General features: G+C 45.5%; 1 protein-coding gene across 7 annotated transcripts in view; it reads right to left on the reverse strand.

The window, feature by feature from the left end:
* ARHGEF11 (Rho guanine nucleotide exchange factor (GEF) 11) overlaps positions 1–17,753 on the reverse strand; it is an 84,363-nt gene that overhangs the window by 32,940 nt on the left and 33,670 nt on the right. For 5 of the 7 annotated variants that reach the window (XM_014540857.1, XM_005867612.2, XM_014540859.1 and 2 more), the window contains 11 exons: positions 16,420–16,452; positions 15,205–15,219; positions 14,794–14,879; positions 13,741–13,839; positions 9,894–9,943; positions 9,145–9,202; positions 8,132–8,310; positions 7,332–7,403; positions 3,330–3,449; positions 1,451–1,496; positions 555–631 (listed from right to left, as the gene is read on the reverse strand). In XM_014540857.1, coding sequence (XP_014396343.1) covers positions 555–631; positions 1,451–1,496; positions 3,330–3,449; positions 7,332–7,403; positions 8,132–8,310; positions 9,145–9,202; positions 9,894–9,943; positions 13,741–13,839; positions 14,794–14,879; positions 15,205–15,219; positions 16,420–16,452 — 835 coding nt within the window. The remainder of the gene's footprint in view (positions 1–554; positions 632–1,450; positions 1,497–3,329; positions 3,450–7,331; positions 7,404–8,131; positions 8,311–9,144; positions 9,203–9,893; positions 9,944–13,740; positions 13,840–14,793; positions 14,880–15,204; positions 15,220–16,419; positions 16,453–17,753) is intronic. The other 2 variants (XM_014540858.1, XM_014540860.1) reach the window with 2 other exon arrangements.

Consider the following 17,753-nt stretch of genomic DNA (forward strand, 5'->3'; position numbering starts at 1 on the left):
ATTGTCTGCCTCCTGCAAGACCCCTACAGGGGATCAAGCCCACACCCCTGGCATGTGCCCTTGACCGGAATTGAACCCGGGACCCTTCAGTCCATAGACCGATACTCTATCCACTGAGCCAAACCAGCTAGGGATTTCCACTGATAGAGAGAGTGAAGGGGGAGAGACAGAGAGAAACATCGATGTGACACATCGATTGGTTGCCTCCTGCACAGGGATCAAGCCTGCAACCGAGGTACATGCCCTTAACTGGAATTGAACCCAGGACCCTTCTGTCTGCGGGCTCACGCTCTATCCACTGAGCCAAATCGGCTAGGCTCCACCGTACTCTTTATAACACAGAGCTATGATGAAGTACAAGCCAGATTTGATGATCTTTCATGTGGGATGCATTTGAAATCCCTTTTTTGGAACCCAGAGCAGAGTGACTGAAGTCCTTAGAACTGGAACTATCGAAGAGGCCCACAGACAACAGGACAGAGGCCTTGGCCACCGGAGAAGGAACACTAAACCTACAGTTTTCAACATTAGTGCTCACCCCTGCTGGTACTCACCTCACTGAGGGAAGGGAAGCGCTCTGTCCCCGAGTCCAAGCCACTGTCCCCGTCCTGTGAATCCAGAGAAAGTCGGCCTGACAAGGAAACATAAGGGGAGCTGTGGTTTGGGGAAAGGAAGAACCTTAACCGGGAACCTGTGCACAGGGCAGACGAGTGAACCTGCCACCTTCCTTTCTCTCCGTTTCCCTGTCTCTCTTATCTCATGATCCCTCCTGTCAGACGCTTTACAACTAGCTTTCACCTACCTCTACACCTGTGCTCAGGCCATGTCACCTCCTGAAATAACAATCCATAGCTCTATCTCAGTCACCTCATCCGCAACTCTCTCTGGTTCCTGTTCATTTCCTCCTTGTCAGTCCTCACCGGAGGATATTTTTTACATTGATTTTTAAAGAGAGTGGAAGGAGGGAGGGAGAGTAGAAGGGAGACAGAGAGAAACATTGATGTGAGAGAGACACATCGATTGGTTACCTCCCACACATGGGATCAAATCTGCAACCCAGGTATGTGCCCTTGACTGGGAATTGAACCTGTGAACCTTTGGTGCACGGGCTGATGCTCTAACCACCGAGTCACACTGTCCTGGGTGCAACAGTATTTCTTAAGCTCCGAAGTGCCAGGTGCTGGTAGGCAAGGTGGTATCTGGGCCATCATCATTCCAGTCTCTTCCTGGCACTTATCTACCCAGTGCTACTGGCTATGCGTTCATTTCTACTGAATGAATTGTATCCAATTTCCCTGTGCTCTGGTACTGCTTTTTCTCACGATGCTATTTCCCAGAGGCAGATACTATATGTTTTCTTTCCCTGAATCTGCCTCATGGAGAGGGGACAACGGATAAGAAACCTGGACTAGCGACATGCCAGAGAAAAAAGGGTGGTGGGGGGACTTACCTTCTGATGATCTCTGGCTGATGTCACCGTATAGTGGAAGTATGTCCTAAAAAAGAAAGATCCAGAGGGTGGGTAAATTCTATTAACCTCTCTCCCTACTATTTCCTTCCTCCAATCAACTCTTCCCGTAGTCTCAGCAGATACTATCTGCTTACAATTAGTGGCCTCTTTTGCTTTATTGCCTTACAAATGCCCAGCTACAAGAGCTATTGCTTTATTTGTACAGTTTCAGGAGGATGGTGACCCCTAATGGCAGACAGAGAACTTTACCATCAGAAACATTCTAAAAATTTGCTTGATTTGTAACCATGACCTCAAGACATCTATGGCCTTAGTTGGGCTACACACAGAAAGAATTTGCATCAAGTGGTATGAAACGCTCAAGCAGATGACTGAGGCACAAGTGAAAGGCCCCTCTCTAAAGATCTTTGAGGTGCAGGCCTCAGGCTGGCTGACCAGCCGATGTAGAGAGAATTATATTCAGTGCTTCCCTGTTTATACAGCCCTCTTTTCTCTCTCTCACGTCGTCTTTCAACAATTGTGACATTGACCTCATGTTATAAATGAGGAAACAGAAGCCCAGCGATCTCAGGTAACTTGCCCAAGCTGCACACAGTGAGCTATAAAGCCAGGGCTGCATTCAGATTCCACGGGGAGCATTTCAGCCTCGCACCTCACAGAGCACACGAGTCCACAGGCAGTGGCAGCAGCAACAGGCACAGGCCCTGTGCTGAGGACACGCTTTAACTCCGACAACAATCCCGTCAGGCAGATCCTGTCTGATCTCCACCAAGGCTCCCAGGGATTAAGTAACTTGTCCAAGAGTCTCAAAACTGGTGAGCACTGAAACTGGGGTGTGAATCCAGATGGCATTAAGTCCAGAACCTGAGCCCCTATCAACCATGTGACACTGAGAAGTCCTTCAGAAAATAAAACAGCTTAAATTTGATTAGCCTTGCCGTAACCGGTTTGGCTCAGTGGCTAGAGCGTTGGCCTGCGGACTGAAAGGTCCCAGGTTCGATTCCGGTCAAGGGCATGTACCTTGGTTGTGGGCACATCCCCAGTGGGGAGTGTGCAGGAGGCAGCTGATCGATGTTTCTCTCTCATCGATGTTTCTAACTATCTCTCTCCCTTCCTCTCTGTAAAAAATCAATAAAATATATTTTTAAAAAAATTTGATTAGCCTGTTTCCCAGACTTGTTTGATCTGATGTTCTAAAGGAGAAAGTGGATAATCCTCAAATAATTTCCATTGGCCTTGGCAAATATTACTCTTGGCGACCCTCAAGTTTCTGGAAAGTTACTTCCTATGTATCCAAATAATTAAAGCCTGTAAGAGATAAGACACCACTAATAGCAAACTCCCTATTAGAACAGATAAGGACCTGGAGTCTCCTCTCTGGGATTTTCCACAAAGCAGGGTTAGTTGCTGCTATAAAAACCTCTCAACTGACTGGGAATCCTTTCTTAGGCTGACTTTTAAAAGTACTTGTATTTCTTTGAGGAGACCTGAGAAATGAGTGTTGGAAAAGTGACCCGATGAATGCTGAGTGAAGGCGGTGTAGGAATATATATGTCACTATGAGGAAATTACCCACAAGGAGATGGATAATTAGGAGACTAAAGCCATTTCTTTCCATTGTAACTATAAGTTTTTGGAAGGCTTTTTCTTTTCTGTCTCCAGCGTCAGGACAGTGCTCAGCCTCTTTGGCTCTAAATAAAAAAAGGCAGACCTTTGTTTCCTGGTTGTATACTAAACACTTCCTAGCTCAGCCTTGGGTCCTGGCATGACTCAGGAAGCTTCTGCCTAGCTTTCTCCCTAATTCCACCCAGGCCGCCTGCAGGGTGCCCATCCTAGAGCTCTGCCTACTATCACTCACCACTAAGCCACCAGTCTCCTGCTGGATCTTCAGCTGCAACTGAGTGACTCGCCGCCGGGCAGCTTCGATCTGCTCTTCCAGCAGGCTGGTGGGGTTCCGGCTATACATCTCACAGATATGCTGGCGGGGGGGCGGGGGGTGAGGAGGGCAGGGAGGAGAGGAAAAGGCAGATGGGGTGGTTAGTAGAGAATGAACAACTCATCAGTGAGAGGAACAGGCAGTTATTCCCAAACAAAGAGAGAGATCTTTGTGTTCTAGTAGACACATGCTATTTCACGATCAATTAGGAGCAGAAAAAGTATAAATGGTGAGAAACAGAACACAAGGCAACTGGAGGAAGAAGACACAACACAAAGGCCCATCCTAATCTGACCCATTCTTCAAAGGATGGCTTAAGTCCCACACCCTAAATGAGGTGTTCTTGGACCACTGTACTACTCGTGTGAGATATAAGTGACTGTCCAGATCAGCACACGAAAGGTGCCAAAGAGGAAATACACACAGTGAAAAGCGCCTGCGATGAGAGAAAGAAGCATGGACGAGGGAGCCACCATCTGCAGCTGGGAAGCAGTCTGACATGTATCTAGCACTCCTCACAGCACACAGGGAGTGCAGCACACACGTGTACAGCTAGGGCTGTGCAGTCAGGGAGTCCTGGCCTTGAATTCTGGTACCCCCACTTACTAGCTGTGTAGGCCTGGGCAAGCTTTCATCTGTCCTCATCAATAAAAGTACCTGCAAATGACAGTACCTGCCTCTTGGGAGAGCTGAGCTATAAGGTCTGAATAAGATTATGCATGTAAAGTGCTTAGCAGAAGTTCTGGTGCTTAATGACATTACTGAATATGGCTAGCTATTATTATTATTATAATATATATATATATATGCCTAAGTGTCCATTACGACTGAATGACTGGTTGACCAGTCACTATGACGTGCACGGACCACCAGGGGGCAGACTCTCAACGCAGGAGCTGCCCTCTGGTGGTTAGTGTGCTCCCACAGCCAACCTCCCTGGGCCAGCCAACCTCCTGCGGTCCCTCCCCCTGCCAGGCCCTGGCCAGCAACTGGCAGGCCCCCAGGCCCTGGCTGGCCCGGCCCGGCCCCAATCAGGACTGGGTGAGATGGCCCCCGATAGGCCCTGATCGCCGGCCAGGCCTAGGGACCCCTCCCATGCACAAATTTCATGCACCGGGCCTCTAGTTCCACTATAAAATAAAATCCTTGGTAAAGCTGGTTAAATAATTAAATAAAGACTGCATGCACATATTCTCTAAGCTCATCTGGGCCTCGCTGTTATCTGCCAACCCTTTTTACAAATTCCTCACACTTGTTTTTTCCATCTTCTCCAGGCCTAGCAAGCCTCCAACCCTTCTCCTAGTCTCAGCAGACAGTATCATCTGGTAAGAACTTTTTCAACTATTTCACTTCAAAACATTTGCAGCCATTCCTCCTTCCCCCAGAAGAGAAACTATGTCTAATCTTTTACAAAGTTAATGCCTCCAACTGCCTCAAGCTAATTCTTAGGCACTAGTCACATATCTGCAAAGTTTTCTCTTTCCAATGGCTCCTTCTCAAGTTTCCAGTCTTAAACCACTACAACAAAACCCTTTCCATCAACTCAAATTATTATTATTTTTAATATATATTTTATTGACTTTTAGAGAGAAAGGAAGGGAAAGGGGAGGAGAGAGAGAAAGAGAAGCATCGATGTGAGAGAGAAATATTTATCGGTTGCTTTCTGTACGCACTCCAACTGGGGATCGAACTGCAACCTGGGTATGTGCCCTAACCAGTAATCGAACTGACGACCTTTCGGTGCATGGAACAACGCTCAACTAACTGAGCTACACGGGCCAGGGCTCAACTCTGATTAATCTTCAAGCCACTGCCTCAGGTTTTTCTCCCTCCTTTCATAGCCACATATTTCAAAACAGGAGTTTACACTTACCCCCAGACTGCTTTGCCTTCCAGTCACTCCTCAACCTAGTTCCTCGCTATTATCTCAAACAGCTATAGAACAGAATGACCTAATTGCCAAATCCAATGGTCTCTTCTAGGTCCTTCTCAAAATGCTGCCCTCTTTACTTCCTAACTCTACACTATCTTGGGTCTCCTCACATTCCTCCCCCAACTGTATCTTTATCCCTGCCTCATCTCTGAAATCTAGGTGAGCCTTCAGTCCCACAAACATTTACAGAGACACGATATATGCCAGGTCCTGTGCCAGCTGTGGAAGAGATATATTCAAATGTAGAAATAGAGGCAAGGTCCTTGTCTTTAAGAACTTAGTCCAAGGCCTAGCCAGTGTTTCTAAGTGGTTAGAGCACCTGCCCACGCACCAAAGGATCTTGGGTTCAATTCCTGATCAAGGGCACATACCTGGGTTGCAGTTTTGATCCTTGGCGCTGGTCGGGCATGTGGGGGGAGCAACCAATTGATGTGTCTCTCTCACATCAATGCCTGCCCCTGCCTCCCCCCACTCTCTCCTGTGTCTCTCTCCCCCTTCTCCCTCCCTTCCATTCTCTCTGAAAAGCAAAGGGGAAAAGAATATCCTCGGGTGAGGATTAACAAGAAAGAAAGAAATATAACACCACTGGTGTGATGTTAGAGGTTGGTGCACTGTGCTACAGAGCACATAAGTTCCAAAATTCCATCCTCAGCTTTCTTCTCTCTCTCTGCATTGGGGCCCTGGGTGATATCATCTAATTTCCAATTTCAGCTACCACCTTCGTGCTGAGGATCCCCAAATGTCTATTTCAACCCAGGTCCAGCCCTGTTACCTCTGTATGTTCTGTGATAGTCTTTTTATCTGTGTCCCAGGGGCACCTTAAACTCAGCACACCCAAAGCTGACCTTCATTTCTTTCCCCTAAACCCTGCTTATCTCCCTGTCTCACTCTCTCAATGGAAAACCATCTACCCAGGCACCCAAATCCCAGGCTTTTATTCTCTCTTCTCCTTTACCCCTCCTTCCAACTGATAAGTTCTACTGATATGACTTCTGATATGTCTCCCATTGGCAGCCCCAACTTTCTGTTCTTATTTCTGCTGTTCTTGTTAAAGCTGTCATCATTTTTTACCTATTTCAATAGCCTCCTAGATGATTTCCTTATGTATCAATCCACTTAACACACTAAGAACACCAATTTGAAGATATGTTCACTCCCCTACCCAAAAATCCTTTGATCAATTCCTACTGTCACCAGAATAAACTCCAAGCCCATCAAGGCCCAAAGCACTTTCCAGAGGGAAACAAATTGATCCCAACTCAAGCATCACCTCATGAGGATTTCTCTGATCATTGCATAATTAATTATTCCTTCTTTTGGGCTTCCACGGCGTTTAAAAATTTCACTAACATAAACGTCACCATTTAAAAATGCACAATTCAGTGGTTTTGAGCATATTCCCAGAGTTGCTTCTTTCACTTAGTATAGTGTTTTCAGGGTTCTTCCATGTTAAGGCAAGACTTGTATGATCTTTTTCATCTCTGTACACCATAGGAACTAAAACAGTGCTTTACAGACAGTGGGCACTTACAGATATTTGCTGAATTGAAATGAGTGAGGGGCTTGCTGCAAGCCACAGCTACTATAGGAATCTGGTGATTCCACTCCAGCTAAAGTAATCTTATTACTCTCTATGCACATCATTTCCAGGCCTAAAGTCTCTCTGCATCCCATTCACCAACAGTGCCCCCTTCTCTATCAGCCTGGCTGGGCATTCCCCTATCCACCCCACCTTCCTTCTCCCTGATCCTTCCTGTCCCTGGAAACCATCAAGATCAATTCCAACTGACTCCGATTTTCCTCAATTCTAATGTTCCCTCATTTTAATCTAGTCTATTTGTCTCATCACTGTTTGTGTTTTGTCTACGTACTCACTATTCTATGTATTATCTATGAGCTATTACCCTATTCACTCTATCGGTCACATTCTGCTTTAACAAATTCTTATTTCATTAAGGCAATGGCCAGTCTACCCTTAGCAGTGACCTTACCTGTAATTCTTTTTCCTCCTGCCTCAGCATATTCCTAAGGATCTGGGTGGCATGTTTCTGAAATTCGAGATCCTAAGAATGAAAAACATGACAGTAGTGAGAATTGGGTATCAGTTCGATTCTAACAGCTGATTCGTAGGCAAGGAAAGCTATGAGAGTTGAGCCTGTGTCATAAATGTCTAACACTTGGAACCTTGCTAGAATTCAGTAAACATGTCATCTTATTTTGATTTTATCTGAACTTCCTAGAAACCTTGCTATAATCACCTCTGGTATCAAGTTGCTCTCTAAAGTCTCCCAGGACTCGCTGGCTCAGCCTTCTTTCCAACTGGGAAATCCCATTCCCCGTTCTATCTGCATCTTGATCTCTTTTAACACCTCACACGGCTTCCCCTGGTCCTCAGGTTCTCTCCCTATATGAATGTTTCCTTTCCTGACTCTCTCCCCCTACAGACTGGGCTCCATATTTCATTCCTCCAAGCAGCCTTTTTCTACAGGAAGCCTTTCTCTTACTCCTGTTCCACACCCTCCTGACAATGACAGGCAGTACCGAACGGATGCCTCTGTCTGTGCTGCAGGTGTGGGTGGAGCACTCTCAAAGGGCCTCCTCAGAGTCTTCCACATACTCTGGAAACGCATTGTATGTTGCTGTCTGATACAACTACACGTGCATTTACATGGAAGGACATCTCTTTGGCTTGTCTCTGTTTACCAGCGTATCGTTCAATCTAACCTGCTTTCCCCTGATGGGAGTTATTTAGAGGGACAACAGAGTGAGGAGAGGAGCAGGAGGATCGTACCTGCAGAGGTTTGGGTCCTGTGATGCGCTGTGGAGGTGGCAGAGGTGGAGGAGGTGGTGGTGGTGGGATCACAGGGGCGACCTGGGGAGCTCCTGCTGGGTCTGGGTCCTGCTGGAGCCCAGAGACGCCAACAGTTGAGGGTGAAGAGCCCAGGAGGGTCAGTGCAACATAGGCACCAGCTGGAGGGACAGATAAAAGAAGGCTTGCTCACGTGGTCCTGTTCTGGACAGCAGACATTCAAACTACTAGTAAAAGGAAGGGGTTCTTTCCCCTTCTCCTCTCTTTAAGCTTGTAATTCTGTAGAAAAAGCTCTCCTCACTTACCATGCCCCCCCTTCTCCAATTCCTGCTTATCTTCCCTGCATCAACACAGGTACCCTTTCTTTCCCTTTCTTCATGCAGAGACCTCAACCGAAATTCCACCCATATGTACCTGGGAATTCTCCTGAGGGTCTGCCCGACCAGTCTCATTTCTTCCTTTGTCTCACTAAAGTGGCCAATATTGCCTGCTTGGCACATGGAAGGCACTCAAATTCTAGCCTTCTACCCTCCCCAAACTTCCTACACCCTTTAACTGTTTCCTCATGATTTGTTGCTTCTGTTTGATTACCTGGGAAGACTCGATTGTTGCACCTTCCTAGCTGCAAATACAATATTTTTGCTTTCCTCACCAAAATAAGAAACAAATGAGGAAGAATGTCTGTGAATGGGAGCCAATGGTATTTGAGTGAGACCTGGTCTGAGTAAAACATGGTCTAAATGTGAGTGCAAAGATGGGCGTAAAAATGAAGATGAAGATGTTGATGAGAGACTAGCAGTGTCTCCACCTGAAATGATAATAGAAAGTTGTGGCAGTCTACGTGGGCCATTCCACATCAAGATTAAAGATGTGGCTTCAGCTGCTGCCCACATACAAGGGAAGCCTCCGGGGTCAACGGGGTCTTCCCTTTCCCTGTTCCCTCCTAACTCAGCTGCTCCCCTCAATTCTTTAGTGGTCAGTTCTCCCCAACTCACATTTGATAAGCTTCACCACCTCCAGGTGTGAGCTATTGGCCACCATGGTGCCGTTCACCTGTTGGGGGAACAAATGATATTGAGTAACGGTGGTGGAAACTAGGGGATCCTTGTACAAGTTCAAAATGCCACTCCTTTGGGAAGCTATTTTCCAGTGTTCTTTAACCACCTCTGGTCACTTATTTACTCAAATTCACATTATGAATGTATTCCTGTTCACATCTGCCATGTGTTTTGTCTTCCCAGCTAGTCTGTAAGTTTGCAAGGATAAGACCTGCAGCTTCATTCATTTGTTTGCTCGTTCGTTCATTTTAAAATTTTTGGTATATATTATTTTTTCAACCATTAGCCTTGTACACATGTCAACGGACTTAATGGCTCTAGGACTTTATTCCAGAAGAAAGCGCTGAATGCACAGGGAAGATGACAGTAGTTTAGAACTGACAAGGACCCAAAGTCCGCATTGTATGGAGGACAATGAATAGCAATCCAAGAATCTGAAGGCACTGAGTCCTTCACTGGTCTCAACATCTCCCTCCCAATCTTGCTTTGGTCATTGGTGAATCGGGAGTAATAAAACCTATTCTGGAAGCATGGCTACTTTAGAGTCAAGAAGGGCTAGAATATATTAGTCCTCAGCCGCTGTCACCGTATACTACTGTGCTCACGCCCATGGTACCACTCCCTAACTCCGTGGCTAACTAATAGCTGGTATTGAAATGGAAATGCGCAAAGGGAAGGTCACTCACTTTGATGATGCGGTCACCTTCTTTCACACCGGCTTTCATGGCTGCACCCCCTGTAAGAAGAAGGCCTGGTCAGCAGAGGCAACATCCTGCAGATGTCACTGAGTGTAAACCAAGGTCCCTGTTAGATCACTTCCCTCCAACATTTCTTCTCACCTTTCTGTGTTAAGTACCTCAAATGTGTACATCCTACTTTGCTCCAGTGACAAAACCACTTTTAAACTAGAGTGGACTATACCAGGTCATCCATATCTCTCTCTCTCTCTCTCTTTCTCTCTCTCTCTCTCTAATTCTCACCAGAGGACATGTTTAGAAAGAGGAAGGGAGAGAGAGAAACACTGATTGGTTGCCTACCATACGTGCCCCAACTGGAGGAACAAACCCACAACCCAGGTATGTGCCCTGACCAGAATAAAAAACCCGGTAACCCTTTAGTGCACAGGATGATGCTCAACCAACTGAGCATGTAGTCAACACTGAAACTTCTGTTAAGACTCTTAGAAACATCCAGATGTGCTTTGTGAGAGTTTTATTTTGATCAGATGAATGCAACTTACAGATTTAACGATCATTTGGGGACTGATTTACAAAAACACCTGATTTTTATGCTTCTCATTCACTTGTCTCAGTGTTAGTGTTTCTTGTGCTTCCTGGATATAAACTCTAGGTCATTTAAAACTACATAGTGGTCAAAACCACTGCAGTCTTCAGTCAAATAATTTTAGAGCACATTCTGTGCTCTAGGCATTCAGTCACAATCTTAATCTGGTCCATTTGAATGGAAGAAACCATTGCCTTGGTTGAATGTAGCCCCATGCACCAAGAGGTCGCTGGCTCAATTCCTGGTCAGGGCACATGCCTGGGTTGTGGGCTTGATCCCCAGTAAGGGGTGTGCAGGAGGCAGCCAATAAATATTTCTTATTGATATTTCTATCTTTCTCTCCCTCTTCTTTTCTCTCTCTTTAAAAATCAATAAAATCATATTTTTTTAAAAGAAAGGAAGACACTGGAAATAGTTTAAAACAGTTCTTATATAGAAAATAAAACCGTTATCATCATCTTTAATGAACCCCCAGAGTATTTTTATGACTTCTCAGAGCTTACGAGCCACTGTTTAAAAGCTCTTGTTTAAATCCTTTTCTCTATATTTCTCTTAGGAATCATTACATTAGCAATTATATTTAATACAGTAAACTCGTTTTCCCACTGGATAATAAGAAGTAACTCTTATTTGATCTTGGGATGTGTCCAGGAACATTTAAATAAAGCACACATATTCTTCCCAGACCCTGGCCCTTCTGTTGTGGCCTGGCCTTCAGAAGTCTGGCATCTGAGCTAGGTGGAAGAAAGAGCCATTTTGCCAGAATGTATGAAACGCAAGTGACTTCTAATAACTTAGTGATTAAAAAAAAAAAAAGAAACCTTCAGAGTTAAGGAATCTATATATACTAGTATAAAAGGCTAATATGCTAAGTGTCTGACCATCCGAACGGTCGCTATGACATGCACTGACCACCAGGGGGCAGATGCTCAAGGCAGGAGCTGCTGAGCTGCAGTGACTTGGCAGCGGCGGTTCTCAGGTGACGCACCCCGAAACCAGAGAGGAGGGAGCCCGATTCCTCACGGGACCGTAGGATTCCACCTTCGGTTGTGTTTTATGTTGTTGCTGGGGCACTATCGGCCCCAAATCTGGTTTACTGCACACTTGCATTTGCATTCCACACCCTGCATGACAGCAACTTTGCAGAGTGCCCTCTCGCACTCCGGGACCCCTTGGAGAGCTGGTTTTGGCCCGATCCCCGCAGGCCAGGCTGAGGAACCCCACCTGCCGGAGGGACCCCACTCACTCCACAGACACCGGGGAGGGACTGTGGGAGGTTGGCTCCAGGGTGTGTCCGGCCTATCTTGCCCAGTCCCCACTGGCCACCTTCTAATTAATTTCCTTTCAATGTGCACTAATCTGTGCACCAGGTCACTAGTTAGAGCAGAAGTTCTCAGACTTAAGCACAAGAATCACCAGGGGAATTTATGACAAAGCCTATTCCTTGGCCCCCTGGCCAGAAAGTGATTACTTCTGAGGCTGGGCCCAGGACTGCAGACTTCAACCTTTCTAGCATCCAGGTGATTCTGATACAGGCAGAACAAAGACTACACTTTGAGAAAGAGTGAACCAAAGGAACCTAATATCTGAAAAGACAATAACTGCTGTGTTACTCTTGTGATTTCAATGCCAATCCAAATGAAGTCTCTTCCTCTCTCCTCCCCAAAATACACACACACACACACACACACATAGTTTCCAAAACTCCTATTTTGCTGTAACCCATCCTTTTGTTCTTTCCTCTCTGGGTCTGACTCTACTCAGGCCTAAGAGGAGGAAAAACTGAAGGAGTGCTGAATTCATATTTCACTGGAGGGGATCTCCAAACTTTCTGTATCAAAGAGACCACACAGGCAAAGTACAAGTTACTGGCAGTCCCACTAGCTGCTTCACCCAGTCCAGGAACCTTGAGAGAACAAGGGAAGCAAAGAAAAAAGTATCTTTTCAGAACTCTAGCCATGGATATGAAAAACAAACTTCCCACTGATAAGTTAAGTTGCAATAATTGTGTATGTTATTGTATGATCCATTTACCTCATTTTGGTCATAAATTTGAAATTCTCTTTTTGTCTTTCCCATAAACAAATCCCAAGTCTTTCCAAAATTACTTAGTGTATTTGCCTTCCATTTTGCGCTGTACTTAGGGTGACATGCTAGCCTGCTCCCTACCCCTTTCCTCCTGTCTTCTTTAAACCATGTCACCAGGTCCCTCTTTGGGACACGTGCTTTACGCTCTACCCTGTGCTCATTTCCTGTTTTCTTCAGCCTGGGTTACTAACAACAATGATTCTCTCACCTGACATATCAACATGCTTTAAATATTTGAAGTTCTTTCATACTTAATTGGTTACTTGATTGACTTGCTTTACCATGTCCTCCCACTCTTTACTCCCCCCTCCCACATTCCTACCTGCCAATGTGGTTTTCACTTCCATCTTTCAAGCTACTCCTGAAATCCTATTTTATTTATTTATTTATTTATTTTTGTTAATCCTCACCCAAAAATATTTTTTCCATTGATTTTTAGAGAGAAGGAAAGAGAGAGAGAGAAAAAAAGAAAGAAACATCAATGTGATAAAGATACATCGATTGGTTGCTTCCTGCATGCCACTGACAGGAGCCAGGAATTGAACCTTCTGTGCCTGTGTGTGGGCTGACATTCTAACCATTGAACCACACCAGCCAGGGCAAAATCCTGTTCCTTTTAAGAAGGTTTCTGGAACTGATTAAAAGAAAAATAACTATCTCGAACCACAAATTTCCAAACACCATTTCCTCCCCTGTGCTGTCCAATAGCCATCATGTATCTTTTGGTAATTTATTAATGTTCACTGTATTTGAAAATACATTGGACCAGCGTGCCTATCTCATTGTAACAGCTGCAGAGGGTGATGGCCTGTGCACTGAGTAGGTGATGTGAGGGCGGGCAGGAAGAAAGCCGGTCTTTGATTCCTCCTTGGCATCTTCTGACCCAGTGTGAAGAGCTCCCTTGGAGGGCAACCAGGCAGCTAACTGATGCTATTCTTTACACTTCCCAACGGGGGAAGGGAGCATCCAGTGTCATCCCTAGAAACTCTGCCTTGTGGCTTACCATTGTGGAGACCTTCCCAAATGCTCCTGGGAACCGGTTCTAGAGTAATTCCCAGGCCCTCAGAGAAATGACATATAAGTTCTCCAAGTTATGCAGCATTGTCACATACAGGGTGGCTTTGTGAGAACTGCCCATGGCAGGAGGGAAGCAATACTTACCGGGCCGCACAGACTGTACCAGAACGATGCGGTCCCCGCTGACTGTGAAGCCGAAGCCATGCTGGTCCTTCTGGATGATGACACAGCGCTGAACAAGGCCTGTGAGTGGTGAGGAGGAGAAAGCAGGGGGTTAGTGGGCACGGTCACTGGAAGATCAGAGCATACACGCCAAGACCATCCCAGGACAGCCCCATATGCTCCTTCCTCCAGAAAGTCTTTCCAGACGAACCAGACTCCCCAGACTTAGCCTGTCCACATGCTATGGCAATGGCATGCCTCCCTCAGTGATCAATTCTGTACTCCATACAAGAAATCACCTTCCCTGAGATACCTGTCTCTCTTGTACATGTCTGTCTCTCTCTGTCTGGGTGAGACTGGCCAAAGAAAGGGCAGGGCCGACTCCAGGCTGAAGACTAACATTACAGAGAAGCAGTCCCGGACTGAAGCCCAGTGAGACTGCAAGTTTTCTATGAATTACATCCAGTGAATGCAGCAGGTGGGACGCCAGGGCTTGTTGACTCTGCAGAGCTGGACAACTCATGCAGGGTGACCCAGGTCTGGCCCCTTGCCAAATCCAGGGAAGGATAAATGACAAGAGAAAACCCCTTTTTCACATGTACATCCATACACAAACATAGAAAATAAGAAAGGCTGTAACTCCCGCCTATCTCCATCCTTGCGGGTGTGTATTAGGCTTCGTGCATGTGTGCAGGTATGTGTGACTGCTTCTTGCAATGGATAAAGCATGAGTTCTAGATTTAAAACCCACTGGTTTCAGGTCCTGATTCTGTCCCTTACAAGCTTGTGCACTTGGGAAAATTTCTTAACCCCTCTGAACCTCAGCTTCCTCATCTATAAAACAGATAATAAAATCTACTTTCTACAATTGATATAGGACTAAATTTATATACAACATGTAAAGATGCCTAGTACACAGTATGAGCGCATATAAAGGTAAGGAGTTTTACATGGGGTAGTTGTAGTGGGGTATACGGATTAGTCTGTATGAGTACACCTCTGTGTCAATGTGTTAATGCCCAAGAAGGAGGTTACCGGTTGTCTCAGAGGAGTCAGGCTGGCCGTGGTGGGAAGGGGACTTGCGTTCAGGTGCTGAATCTCCCAAAGACAGGCTACTTAACCTGGAGAAGGAATAATAAAAGCGTATCAGTGAGGTGGGCAGGGAGGGACCAGTGTTGTACTGGGGAAAAACCCTGTAAAAAGCAGCCCCACGTTTTGGGCACTAAGACACCAACCCTCTACCTGAAACCCACTCCACCTGGTGGAAGATTAGCCATGTCTCCACCAGCAATACCACCTATTTGGCATCCTAAGCTGGCAGGGCTAACATGACCTCTTTAATACCCAGCAAGGTGTGAAGGGAAACAGCCCTTCCTGGAGTCAGGAGACAAAGAGACAATGGCAAGAATGGGATGTGCACAAATACACACACTTGTTGGGTCTTACCAGGCTGCAATGGGGCTGATGGAACAGAACAGAGCACCAGAGAAAATGAATGCGAGAAAAAGACAGGAAAAAATAAACAGCCAGTTAGTTTTAGGTAAAGGAAGGGGAGACTGGAGGGCAAGGACATGGCGAGTCAAAAACATACAGAAGCCTGCATGAGCACAGCAGAGGACTGCAGTGGTGGCAACAGAGATGGTCTTCCCCACTTTAGTTTCATTTCTTCATCCCTCTCCCAGTGTCTCTAGGAGGGTAACTGGGTATTTGGTTCTCACCTGTTGGGTAACCGGCAACTTGGTACATTTTTCTAGAAAGGAGGGTACAGAAATGACTCAAACCTTGAAAATTCCATTCATCTTGTGGGTACCACAGGAGAACAGGAATCTTAGCTATTTGGTGGTAGTATTCTAACCCCATATTCAGCCCCATTCCGACCACCTGAGCAGCTTGCTTAGAAACGATTAAGATCCTAAAACCTCAAGGTACCAATCAGATCATCAAACTAGAAGATGTATTGCTCGGTCTCCTCTTTAACAGGACCCCTGCAGGGACATGAGAAGCTGAAATCATTGCTATGCCTCTCCTTTTTAGAGAAGTGTCCAAATGGCCAGTTCCTAATCAATAGTTGCTGCCCTCTGAAGGGGATCTCCTATTTACATCTACAGCAAAACGTATAAGGCTACTCGTGGAAGCACCGTTTGCAGTGGCAAAACACTGGAAAGAATCTACATGTTCACAATGGGTGACTGGTTAAATAAAGTGCAGAATATCAATGTAATGACACAGTAGCCCGCCTACAAAAGAATGAGAGCTCATTATACACCATAAGGAATGGTCTCTAAGACACGTTGGTGAGTGAAAAAAGCAGGATGCAGAATTATGTGGACAGAAAAAAAAGTGGCTAAAAGAGAAAAAAAGGAAATTATTTGTTTATATGTTAAAATATTTGCTTATACATGCATAAAATACCTACAATATTTCTGACCAGGCACAAAATAAGCCCTTTGTACACTGGTTGCCTCCGAGGAAGGAAAACGGAGTGCCTGGGGCACAGGGATGGAGTTGGAAACTTCTCATTATATTTTCATTTGTAACTTTTAAATCCTGAACCATGTGAAGGTGCTAGCTCTCCAAATAATAAACACAATTCAAATAAATAACTTTGAAATTTAGAAGAAGGGGGGGGTCTCCCCTCCCTCACCCTGGCACCCCTCTTACCTGGGCAGGTGAGACTGCTTTTTACTGGCTGATCTTTGGATCAGAGAGAGAAGGACATCAAGGAAGAGGAGAGCGTGGGGCCCAGGAGAGAGCAACACAGGAAAGGAGAAAGAGAAAGAAAAAACAAAACAAGACATAAACTAGACAAGACACTGGAAATGGTTGGTTCCAAAGAAAAACCACAATCAAGCTATCATGGACCCAGGTATGGAAACTGACCACAATGGAGTGGAGTGAGCTTACTAAAATGCAAATCTGCTCTGTCATTTTGCTGCTTAAGACCTTTTAGAGCAGTGGTTCTCAACCTTCTGGCCCTTTAAATACAGTTCCTCATGTTGTGACCCAACCATAACATTATTTTCGTTGCTACTTCAGAATCGTAATGTAAACATCTGATATGCAGGATGGTCTTAGGCGACCCCTGTGCAAGGGTCATTTGACCGCCAAAGGGGTCGCGACCCACAGGTTGAGAACCAGTTTTAGAGTTTTCCTTTTATACTCCAGAGAAAGGCCATCCCGTCTTCAAGCTAGGCCATTAAACCATGGCATCTAACAGGCTGCCTGATGCTGGTCAGCCTCCAATGCCTGCCACAGCTCCAGGACCTGTGCTTCCTGCAGCACGAATACCCAATGCAACTGCTTGTTTGCTTGTCCTGCCTGGTCTGCAGGCTTGTGCAGATGAAGTTGTGGATCCATGAAGGCAGGGTGGCTCTGAACAGGTCCCCAGTGTTAGGCTCTATTCTATTCTTGGTCCCTGCTCGTCACTGTTCTCCTTTCATTTGCTATGGCTTCTGGCTTTTGTCTTTGCCCATATTGTTCCTTCTCCCAGATGTTCTTCCTACTCTGTTCCTCATTACTGTATCTATAAGCCAGACAAGAAGGTAAACTTCCTGAAGCTACAGCCTCTGGCTTTTTTTCCAAATTACCCTGCCCATCATTCCTGATCACACCTCCCTCCTCTTCATTCAAGGCAAATATTCAGCTTAGTTCATCATTTAATAAGTGTTCTAGAATATATGGATAATAACGAAACTTAATGTGATAATCATTTCACAATATACATAAGTCATGCTGTACATCTTAAACTTATGCAGTGCTGTATGTAAATTATATCTCAATAAAACTGGAAAAAAAACGTTCTAGAATCTAGACCTGTGCTATCTAACACGAGCCACATGAGCTGTTAAAATTTAAATTTCAGTTCCTCAGTTGTATTAGCCACAGGTCAGCTGGTTAATAGCTACCTATGGCTAGTGACTGCTGTACTGCACGGCACAGGATAAGAGACTGCCATCACCACATCAGCTCTGGCACCACTGGGCTTAGAGTGTCAC

The sequence above is a fragment of the Myotis brandtii genome, unplaced genomic scaffold (genome assembly GCF_000412655.1).
Source record: "Myotis brandtii unplaced genomic scaffold, ASM41265v1 scaffold250, whole genome shotgun sequence".
Classification (NCBI taxonomy): domain Eukaryota; kingdom Metazoa; phylum Chordata; class Mammalia; order Chiroptera; family Vespertilionidae; genus Myotis; species Myotis brandtii.